The 12,582-nt window shown below is 38.4% G+C and overlaps 1 protein-coding gene across 1 annotated transcript in view; it reads right to left on the bottom strand.

Moving 5' to 3' along the window:
* MTNR1A (melatonin receptor 1A) overlaps positions 1–9,494 on the bottom strand; it is a 150,140-nt gene extending 140,646 nt beyond the window's left edge. Inside the window, exon 1 of the mRNA XM_069976557.1 lies at positions 9,311–9,494. Coding sequence (XP_069832658.1) covers positions 9,311–9,494 — 184 coding nt within the window. The remainder of the gene's footprint in view (positions 1–9,310) is intronic.
* Positions 9,495–12,582: the final 3,088 nt, after the last annotated feature.

The following is a 12,582-nucleotide window of genomic DNA, read 5'->3' as shown; positions in this document are numbered from 1 at the left end:
TCTGCTATTGGCTAGTGGCTCTTGCTGCGGAGAAGCTGCCGTGCTCTGCTATAGTCACAGGCTGCCTTACCCTGGGTACTATATATTCTAATAGAGCCCCTGTTCTAATAAGGGGGGGGCTGCTCTGTAACAATAGAGCAAGGGATCAGGAACTGCAGAGCTTAGATAGCCCAGCAGTTCAGCCACTTCTTAGAATTTCCAGTGGAGCATGAATGGCCTGTAAGCTTCTACATGCCCTCCTCAAGGAGAAACAACCCCTCTGGTGCCACAATGTATAGGGATGAAATTTACAGCGAATCAACAAAAAAATCTGTATGTAACACATGAACAGCAGATTTGGCATGAAACCCACAGTAGAACAATGAAGAATAAATAAAGTATATTGTTTAGAATTCTTAAACGAGTAGATGGTTATCCTTGAGAATTTCCTTCCTTAAACTGAGGATCCTGGAATGACATGGACTTCCTACGTACTCTTTGATTAACCTTGTTAAATATTGCAGATGACAAAGCAGGTGCATCTATGGATCTACCACAATATCCCAGCAGAGTAAATGTATTGCAGAAGTAGTGAAGGTGTTTGAAATTTACAGAGAGCTCTGCTAAGACAGCAGCATCTTAAGGGATATTAATCCTCTAGGTTTATTCCAATTAAAGGAGTGTAAAATGTAAAGGAAATCAAAGGAAAAGCATATGAGATATTCCTAGCCAGCGGCACAGCTCAGGTGGACTCTATGAATTAAGATATGTCTGTGAGTAGACGTAAATGTCATTCTCCATCCAGGGATGCCTGACCTTGCCATGGTTGACATTAGCAACTGGAAGAAAAAGCATAGTGAATGAGTCAAAACACTTAAACAAGGGTTTCCAGTATAATGGCCAGTATACAAATAAGAGAGATGTTAAAGTATTACTGAACAAGTGGTATGCAAATTGACTCTGCTCCAGAAGGAAGAAAACTGATTAAGAAGACAGGAACTTGCCGAAGGAAATTAGCCAAATTAGAAACACCCATCTGTAGACAGCTGTTTCAGAGTTCTTTTCCTTCATCAGTACAGAGCAGGATACTGGTTGGCTTACTCCTGGGATACTGGTTCTCTTACAGGGATCAGTCTGGATTAAGGAGTTTTAGCGGAAAAGCTTAATAGGAAGAATATGCAAATTGGCTACCTACAATTACACACTGTAGAGAATGAGCAAGTACTATATGTGAGAAAGTTGTCTGCTATATGCAGTGCCTATACTCTATTAATACCTAGAATATATTGTTGCTGAGGTCATTCATGGATAGATAGGACTTTGTAATAAGTTGGTGGCACCCAATGCACAATGGTTATCATACTTTATCATTTCCTCCCTGGCTTACGTCTGCAAAAAGTCTCTCCAGAGCTTGCATAGATTTCTGAAGCTGCCTAAGTGCTCCTTGTTACCCACTCACTGCCGCCACTATTACACCCGGGTGAGAGCCGGGGGGGGCGGCAGAAAGGTGCGGGGGGCTAAGGATAGAGGATGGTGGCGGTCTGCTGCCGCAGCTTCTATGCCACGGAGTGACGGCAGCAGATCGGCAGAGATTTCAACATGTTGAAAAAAAAGCAACAGCAACGATCAGCTGACATCGTTCATGTTGGCTGATTGTTGTCTTCAATTACACTAGACGATTATCGTCTGTAATGGCCGATATTGGCCAAATACGGCCAATAATTGTTTAGTGTAATAGGGCCTTAAGACCAGCGTACAGAAACAAAAGTCTTGATAAATCCCCCTCATAGTGTGACTACATACTGTGCATGCCCAAAAGAACAACATCATGAATGTAACCCCTTAAAGTGTCCTTGTAATGAAAAAAAAAAAGTGTATTCCACACATAGGGCACTAACAACAACTAGCAGAGTGTTAAATCAGTAGCCCAATAGCTGGAAAATAGATATCAAGAGCCAAAGAGTAATGAGATATAGAGATATTTTATCTCAAAAAAGTAAATACCTAATTTGTCAAAGTGCACTCTATTATATAAAAATTCTAAATTAATCACAAAATTATGTGCACTATAACAACTTCTACCTCAGTTTACCTTAGATCAAATACAACCACACAATACTGAATTTTTTGTAGCAAATAAATCTTTTTTATATAACATTAAAAATACAATTTATTAAAAAGAGGGAAAACTTATATATTAAAAAGATAGCAGCAATCCCGGAGGGTATATACAAGTACAAAATACTCTATTATTACTATCTGCCCACCTCACAAAAGCTGTATAAGTTAGGGCATCATATCTCACATATCATTACAGGGTCCATATCAAAATAGAATAAAGTGCAAGTACAAAAAAATACAAACTACCTGTGAGTCTCAATGTATAAAGTGCTATACGCAAATAATTACATACTTCACCCCAGTGGTGGCGTCCTGGAGGAGTGCGATTGTCATTGACTCATAGGTAATATGTCTATCCTGTCCCAAACCTTTGCGGGGTATTAGAAATTGAAGGGTGAAATGTGGTATGTAATTATTTGCATATAGCACTTTATTCATTGAGACTCCCAGGTTGCTTGTATTTATTTGCACTTGCAATTTATTCTATTTTGATATGGACCCTGTAATGATATGTGTGATATGATGCCCTAATTTTTGCAGCTTTTGTGAGGTGGGCAGATAGCAATAATATAGTATTTTGTACTTGTATATACCCTCCGGGATTGCCACTATCTTTTTAATGTATGGTTTTCCCTCTTTATAATAAATTGTATTTTTTACGTTATATAATAAAGATTTATTTGCTACTGTATCTCAGAAAGTAGCCCAATATAAAAGGTATTTGTCTCTACACGTTTCACCCAAGATATTCCTCTGGGATCATCAGGATACTACTATTATATAACTCAATAATTATGAAAGATACAAGAATGCGTTATGATTCATATACGCCCACTGTAGAGGGGGTTGAGGAAGCTGTGGGAGTCAATATGCTGCTAGGTATTTACACTTATATACATCCATATACATATATGCAATAGATATATATGCACAAACAGTCTGCAGGACATAGATACCCAAGTTTCATGTGATAGTAAGCACATTAAACGCACACATGAGGATATCTAGGGCTCAGTAGGACAACTAAACCAACAACACACCCTGGCTTCCGATAAGCACTTGGAGCGCCAGACTAAGGTAGCAAATATCTACAGAGCTTCAATATGATATGTGCCAATAGCAACATTAGCAGTACATTTATGCATACACAAACAACATGCATCAGCAGAACAGAGAGGGGAAACAAGCATATATCCCAACAGGGATGACTTACAACCCCAGATGTGCCCAGGATGATGATTCCAGCAGATGGGATTCTTTTCATATTTCATATATTGACCAGTAGTTTCTGCACACCTAGACTGGGTGAGGCAACTGTGATTTTTTTATAGATTTTTTTTCCGATTGTTTGATAGTTATGGAAACAGTGCTCAGCTAAACCCCTCATTCCCGGAGTCAGAAAAAATTTCAAGCTGGGTAGTGAAATGCACATCCGCAGGCTTCTCCCTCTCTAACGATTGGTAGGTATCTGGACACAGACTCAGATTTTTCATCATGATAAATTGTTAAAAATATCCTTTTGGGTGAGTAGGGAAAAAAACAGCGAATCCACAATGTTTTGAGGTTGTTGTTTTTTTGTTTTTTTTGGGGGGGGGGATGGGTTGATTTTTTACATAGTTTACCATGTAGTATAAATGTTAATAAGGATATATATATATATATATATATATATATATATATATATATATATATATAGTTGGGGCTGCAAAAAACATAAAGAAGAGATCTAGTTATTCAGCTGGTTTTCTAAGCACCCGGTCTGTGCTAGTTAGTTCTGGTGATGTTCTGTGTGGACAGGAATCATGAGAGAGACCAGACATTTGCCATTTTCTGAGAACCATAATAGCTTGACATTGGCTAAGCTATGGTAAACCTTTTGTGGGATTATTTTTTTTTCACTGGTACCATTTTGTGAAATATACAACTTTAGGGTTGTGCAATGTAATTTACATATTAAATAGAGAAGAGTGAACTTACAATAAGTTTGGGTATGCATGAACCAAAGGCTCAGTATTTCAATCTCACAGCCTGGTGAAGAGGGATGCTCCCCTAGGGCTGCCTGGAAAATGGATACAGCTTATGGTCATGTTATGGCCACTGGTGGGTGGCTACACGACCCCATTCACTTCTGTTAGCTGGGATGCAGCATGTTTTTGAAGCACAATAAGACAACCTTTGGCCGCACCACCTGTGCCATGGCTAAATTTGTTGAGTGGCTTTATCCTTAGTTGTTAACAGGACTCTGCATTCTCCGATTTGAAAAACCGGGGGAGATTTATCAAACTAGTGTCAAGCAGAATTGTCTTAGTTGCCCCTAGCAACCAATCAGATTCCACCTTTCATTTTTCAAACAAGCTGTGAGTAATAAATAAAAGTGGAATCTGATTCATTTGTTTACCAAGTGACAACTGTTTTGCTCTCCTTAATAGGTATGAACTTTCCAAACACAGCCCCAGTTTACATTGCCCACTCTACTGACACTACTGCAATTAAATTATTAGAGATACTTGATGGAGGCCGAGTAATGAGACATAATGGAGTCATCTGATCCACACTACAACCTTGGTGTAGGAAGAAGGGATTAAGAGGCACATGATGACTTGAATAGTATTCAGATAGTTAGAAGCTAAATCAAACAGGAGAAGCAGAATACATAAAACATGACAGTTTTATTAACGTATTAACGTATAGTTGTATACAAAGGAAAGCATCCAGGATAAGTTTGTAGGCAGTTAAACATTGGAGTACTCATATTCTTGTAAACAGATATAGCCATTAAACTTTGGTTGTGGAGTATCACTTTAACAGTTTGAGATCTGTTAAGATGTGCTTGTACGGTTTATTCTGACCCATATTTCATACAATTTCAGTCATTTGTGTTCTTCTCTAAAGCCGGTAAATATGTTGCTAAAGAAACAGAAAATTGGAAGTATTCTTCACAGCAGCTCTTGGGGGTCACTGTTTTTATTTTTAAACCTGCACTTAAAGTTTATGCCTAAGGAATAAATCTTAACTATGTAAATCTTATTTAAATGAGATGACCAATTGGGGACTTCAAAATAATGGGGCCACAATGCTAGTTAAAGGTTGTGGTCCATTCAGAGTGGTACCCCAGTGTCCACCTGTGCTGGAAACAGCATCTATTTGCTATTGGGTTGTGGCAGATATGAATGTGCTGTGTATCCTGGTCTGACCACTCTGGCAAGGGCCGATTATCATACAGCAACTTTGCAACTAAGAATTGCATATGGTAGCTGAGGTTGGTAGCACCAGGTGTTTTTGTTGTTTCCTTTCATTACCATGTATATCCAATGAACTGAGTATTCCCATCTAATGTGATGTCAAATAACTATGATATATCATTTGTTTTTGATCTCTTGCGGTCCAGATTCCAGTTTGCCCAACAAGTTTAGCGATGTGGTCCTTTCACAGTGGTTCCCTGGCCACCACTTGTGCAGGAAACTGCATCTACCTAGTATCAAGCGGTTGCAGATATTCATGTGCTGTGCATTTTAGTCTGACTCTGACTCTGGCTATGTGGAAATCATGGATAGTCATTGGCTGTATCCATGTTTTCCAGACAACCTTAGAGCTTTATCCAAGTTCAGCAGCCCCAGCTAATCAACTACCGAACGTTCGGGTTTGGATCGACTCGAACCCGAACCTGGTTCGCTCATCTCTAGAGAAGACGTATAGGCAAATTACTGGGGTTCAGCCCAATCCTCAACCAACACATAAACTTCTACCATTGTCAGATTCATTAGATAAAGGCAGCAAGTGAAGTAAAGAAAAAAACAAGGGCACTACCACTGCCACCAGTGAAACAACAAAGACAAAATAAGTCTGGTAAGTCTGATAAGTCTCATTTTCTGTGGAATAACCCTTTGAAAGCATAACTCATATGCTTTATGTGCCTTCACATGATTTTTATCTTTCCTAAGATATCATATTAATGCATATTCTATCCATCATTTTTAAGTTACCTTTGTCCACCAGACTCCAGACACCAAAGGTGACAAGTTCAACCACTAATTCCTAAATTACCATTTTGCATGTTACAGTAGATTTGATAAATCTATAGTTCTTGCATTCTATTCATGGATCATGGAGTTCAAGATAAACAGAGATCTTTTCAGATGCTGAGGATAAAGCAATACAAAAAGGGCACATATGGTAAGGTTGATTAAAAGGATTGTCTCATCCTAGGAAAGCCTTCTAATAATTCTAATAAGTAAGCTGCCATAGCTGCTGCAGAGAATAGGTTGCATTACATAACTAGTAATACATCCATAGATGTCTTAATAGGGCTTATGGTCCAAGTCTGTCTGAATTGCTTTGTTCACTTAAAGCATACTGTACTGTATGTTTATCTTTATTTAAATAAATTGCTTGCTTAGGTCTTATTTGTGAGCCTGCCTGATTTTTTGCTTTCATTAACAAACTACAGTGATGATTTCCACTAGAAAGCCCACTTTCATGGCTCATTGCGAAACTGACAACATGAATAAATGCATATCCCAGAACCAAATTAATGCATATATCCGTGCTAACCTATTGACAATCACACAATGAGTGCATAGATACTATCGCTGCTGCTGTGTGATCCGGCAGGTTAGTAAAAGATGTTCTTTTTCCTGGGCTGACAGTGTCATAGAGGCGGGTCTGTGACACTGTCAGCTCCCGCCCCACTCTCCAACTGCCGCTGCATTTTCAGGCCACAGCCAGCCTCCTCCAGAATGATTGACAGCCAAAGGAGGCCTAAAGACACAACAGTGGCCATACAGCTGGAGCTGACAATGTCACAAACCTGCCTCCTTGACACTGCCCTTGATTAAGCATTGCTTATGTGATCGACAACAGAAACATATATCCATAGCAACATGGATATATGCATATCTGTGCTGTTTTTCTTTAAAGCATACCAGCACTTTATCTGATGCACATTTATCTTGTATAAGGCATTTCTCAGAAGATTTTCTCAGAAGAATAGTGTGTATTTCAGATTTTCTGCAGTGTGTGTGTTCCCAGGCACTCCTCCTCCTATCTCATCCTTTCCCTCTCCATAGACGTGTATTGCTTGCAGCTGGAACCATGTGATAACTACAAGTAGTAACCAATAAAGACAAAAGTTGTTGCTAAGCTGATTTTCCTGAGTGGCTGACTCAGCGGGGAATGGATGTAAAGAAGATGCTTGATAACTGGAGAAGATAGCATATTTGTCTGATAGAAAATATTACAAAGTTTCTTATATTCACTTATACTATTTATCCATGCCAGTGGTCCCTCTATGCCAGCGACCCTCCACCTGTTGTAAAACTACAATTCCCATCATGCCTAGGGAGCCAAAGCTTTGACTAGTTCCCAACCACTGATCTACTCCCCACCAATGCCTATTTAAGTATTCCTGATATTGATCTAAGCAACTCACCTGGCCTCGCTTAGCATCTGATAAGAAGAACATAAATGGTTAATGGAAAACATACAACTCACCGATGATAAAGTACACCGATATCTGTAGTTGAACACCTAGGCAGAAGCCAATTGTCAGAAAATAGAGTAAACCTTAAGATGTATGTGTCTCAATTTTCCTTGAAGCAGTGATTGCTAGTAGTATGTGACTTGGTTCTCAATCTGTAAATTCCTCTGAATTACAGTATACGTGATCTCCAGTAAATAGCAGCATCACAGTTGTCATTTGGCCAGTGTTAAATTGAATATGAACAACAAGAATTTACATTTCGCTTGATCTCAAACGTTCATTTTACCATCTGTCAAGAACTCTCCTCTATGGCTGTGATGTAATCAGAAAATACTCAGCGCTGGCAGTATACAACATTTAAGAGCAGAAAGTGGAGTTTGCTGAAGCAGCAGTAATAAAGTGCATACTCTCTACATGGACTTAGTGCTGACAGACTAATGTGGGTTATGGCAGCCTAGTATCTCTCAGAAATGACAATGTTTTCTTCCATCTTCTATACTGACTATGGTGGCTATATAGACATTATGTTACAGCCATTGTTATCTGTGGAAACAACACATTGCTTTGGAATACATGGCTTGTTCTTCATGTTGCAATAATGCCATCTGCAAGGCAAAATGATTCTGTGCTTGCAGGGGGCAGATAGATAGATAGATATGTCCCCCAGCTTTCAAAACTGTCTAAATAGCAAAAAATGCAGGGATATATCCCGATCCACGTGTAGTTATTTATCAGTCTAGACAACGTGACAATGTTATGGTGAGGATTATAATGGATGATATTCATCTTTCCTAGTGATAGAAGCCATTCATATGAACTGCTTACGGAGTATACCAAAGCCAGTTCTCTATGTGTATGATGTGAAAACCTAAAAGTGCATACCATCTATTATAAGCCATATTATTATGAGTGCACACTACCTGGGCCAGGTAATCTGGCTTTGGGACACTATGCCTTCCAATGCAAACCATAATTACATAGTTTTCCATCTCTTTTGCACAACCCTAGGAATCTAGGATTGTTATACAACCCTATTTTAACACTTAGGTGTTTTCCATTGTATTTTCAGGTTTTTATTCTAATATATTTTAACATATTGCTATTAAAACTACAGTATATATAACCAATCATGTACTGGTGTATATTACATACTTTGCAATACCCTATCCCTATCCTGCACTTACTGTACATTCTTTATTATTCCCATTGACAAAAAGGAGGACAGGTGTTAAAAAAATACTCAAGACTTTAAGAAGGAGTATGAACTTACTGCTGTCCACAGCTGGCTATAGTCACACAGTAATAAAGCTATGATTGTTATAAGAAGACAGTATTAACAGCTATATACTTAGTATAATCAGAAATATACATCCAAAACATTAACCGCATCCTACAGTATATGTGCTGTGATAGGAAAGTAGTGCTGTAGGAAGTGCAGGCTTGATAGGAAACAATCAGTGAACTCCAGAGAGTTGTCTACAGGTAACGGTGTGTACTTAGAGAATAGCCAGGAGCAAGTCAGTGGTCACGCAAGGTTTTCATCTAAATTCTGTCTCCAGGTATTAAATCATGAACTCATCTCTCAGCACATCTGAGACTTCTTCATGTTCTTTCTGGGAAAGCGAAATATTGACCTATTTAAGTACTAAAGTCTATATGGGAATAAGGATCAGAGTAAGTTCTGCTCAATGACTTCCTGCCATAAGAGAGGGGGTCAGGTACAGCACCTACCTGCATTTCTCAGCTTCCTGTTCCTGAACACAGATAAGATGACCAGAAGGTTTCCCAAAATATCAATCACGATGGTGAAGATGAGGATGGCTGCAAGAGCTGTGGGCACCCAAGGAGGACGATCCAATAGCAGATCCTTGGGAATATGCAGAGAACTGTTCAGTGCACTTATATTTAAGAGCATCTTCCTCTTATTACCTTGCCTTCTTCAGTTCTGGAGTAAACTTGTCGAGACAGTTTAATTGTTGGTAGTCAGAAGACTCTAGCTCATCTCATGTCTCCAGTCTCCTGTTGCCCAAGAGGAGGGGGGAAAGTGCTGACACAAGGTTAGTAAAGACCCCATCCTTAGCTTGGCTGCCAAGTTTTTAGTTTGCATGTGCATGTGTCAGGGATGATACTTTTATAGCATCCTATGCCTCTCCTTCTCTGCTCTTCATTCAGCTGCAGGTGACATCTAGTGTTGTGCCGCCAGATCAGCACATGAGGAGTCATTGTGGAGGAACGTTAGTGACACCTTGTGGTAAAACATGGGTATTGCTTCATTTTACTTTGCCTTGTATTGGGAAAAAAAAAAATCTCTCTGCTTACTCAGCTACAAATATACACATGGTCACCTTTATCACACTGGATAAAGAAAACTGGAGAAAATTGACTGATTGATTTTTTTTTGTACAGTCAATCTCTGCTCTGGATCTTGCTTATAAATCAATGAATAAATATTGACTTATCCTAAATAAGTTAAGGCAACTGCAGATACAACAATGCCCTATTTTTCTGAATATTTTAATATACCCCCCCCCCCCAAAAAAAAATAAATAATAAATAAATATATATATATATATATATATATATATATATATATATATATATATAAAATAAAAAATAATACTTATAATGAATAAATAACACATAAAGTCGATACGGGCATATACTGTCCCATCTTTTTTATGTCTGGGTTATTACGGCAAGCTCTGACATGACAGCAGGTCTTGAAAATGACTGTGTGAGGCAGCCGAAACGTCACATCACTTTTGCTTGCCATCATATGATGCGGCTTTACAGATCAGGTCCATTGAAGATACTGGAACTAATTTTCAATATCGCACAAATCTGAGGTCAGGTGTGTTGTTGCAAGATATAACCTGTTCTTTTTTATAATCCTGGATAACCCCTGTACTAAGCTAGTATGTGATCCAGCTTACAGGCTACTTTATTTTAGACCTTCTATTGGAGCACTGCAGCAAAGCACTATGTATTGCATACAGTAACCTACTAGACTAAACTTAGTGAGGACTTTAAGGTAGGTTCACACTACATATGGCTGGTCTTTTCTTTTAACTAGATCCATAGGTTTTCAATGGCTTACGTCATATTATTGTGCCATTCTGTTTAGGGCTACGTTCACAGATGGCCGCTACAAACAGACAAGAAAAGATGTTGTGTGAAGACTGGGGGACATTTATCAAACTAATTGCGCCTGTTTTTAGTCTAATATATCTAGTTTGCGCTCAAAATAAATCTAATATGAATTTATGAAGCTGTTTTAGACAAGACTATCCAAATTAGATGCAACTTTTTGAATTCAATTTTTTGTTGTTAATTAGATCAAAAGTGCGCCAAAATTCTTTTTTTAGCTAAATGTATTAACTGCACAATTTAAAAAAAAGTCACATATATTGGCACATCGCTATGTCTGTTCCGAACCAGGTGAATTTATTAGACTAATTAAAAAAAACATTATTTTTAAGACACATTTACTATGCTATTAGACAATTTACATACATTTGACTAAACACATACAATTGGAAAATATGCCAAAACATATTTGACAAAATTGTGTTTTTAGGTTTGTTAGTAAATCTCCCCCTTTGCCTCTTACTAAATTGCAATACCACACACAACATGCAGTTGGGTATGGTGCTGTTGTTGGAAAAAAGATGCCAAATTTTCTTCTAATCTTGAAACATCCCTTTAAGAGATCCATTGCACATCAGAATCTTAATTTTACTTTATTTATTTTATGTATTTAATTATGTATTTATTTATCCATTCATTTTTGCATTAGACTAATGCATAATGCATTGTGCGTTGGGGTTTTGTGTGGAATCAATTCTCCTAGGAGAGATATATTTCCCCTTGCCTTATCCTCCCCCCCCCCCCCCCCCCCAATCTAATGCACAGTGCACTACAGCAAAAAAAAACAAAACATAGTATTGACAATGTGGTGACATATTTCTGTTAACATCACATGTCCTCAGTTGTAGAGGTCATATGAGGAATTTTACATTAACCTTGCTTCAGCATAATGTGTGGGCCTGCTGTATGATGTCACTGCAGCTGTTGCCAGCATTCAGACCCTAGATCCATGCATTGAATGAGTTAACGTGTGGTGTCTAATGCTGACAAGGCTGTCATGGATTAAGCTGCTGCCTGCGCTGTGTGGACGTGCTGCTCTGCCAGCCCAACATCACAGCTGCTGGCAAGAGGACTGGGAGGGGGGCATTGTTTGTGTCTCCAGGTAACAAACATCCACACATGAAGCGCTTCATCATAGCAAATTCCTGCCTTTTAATTTCTCACAGTAAATGGATTACATGGAAAATGTCATCAGCTCTTGCATGATCAGTGCATCAAAAGACTCAGCTTGCTATCCTATGCTGAATACAACTTCACTTGTAATTTTTCATAGAATGTATATGAAATGAAAGAATATATATATATATATATATATATATATAGACCAGTACCCTGGGGGGGGGGATTATAGGAGGTGCAGAGACTGCAGGTGCACCTGAGTACTGTTGGCTGAGGTGGCCCATTGGCCTATCTGCCAACACATTTAGTAACCAGTTCTATAAGTGACATGTGATAATTGGGGTCCCTAACATATGCCTTATTAGGAGACCCTAATATATTGGCCAAATTGCTATCTACAATTTCCAAACTTCTAGGATATATATATTTCCACCTCTTAAACAACAGCAAATTTTCCCATAAGAAATAATTGGAATTCAGACAATTGGTTTCACACCCCAAAAGGAATTATTTTTTTAAATTCTGAATAACATGTAAAACTAATGAAACAAACATTTAGAAACAGCAGAATTTGTGATATTATAACTTACTGTACAGTATAGCAACCAGCATGTGGGGTATAATGTTTAGTAACTGCATAAGCCTGAAAAATAGCAGCAGTTTGTAGATACAGGATGGAACTGCAAATCCCCATAATGCAGGAGTGTAGTACAACAGGCCAGAATAGAGAAGCAGGG

Source organism: Dendropsophus ebraccatus, chromosome 7, assembly GCF_027789765.1.
Source record: "Dendropsophus ebraccatus isolate aDenEbr1 chromosome 7, aDenEbr1.pat, whole genome shotgun sequence".
Classification (NCBI taxonomy): Eukaryota; Metazoa; Chordata; class Amphibia; order Anura; family Hylidae; genus Dendropsophus; species Dendropsophus ebraccatus.
Note: the sequence above shows the minus strand (reverse complement) of the source record. Positions and strands in the feature narration are given on the sequence as shown.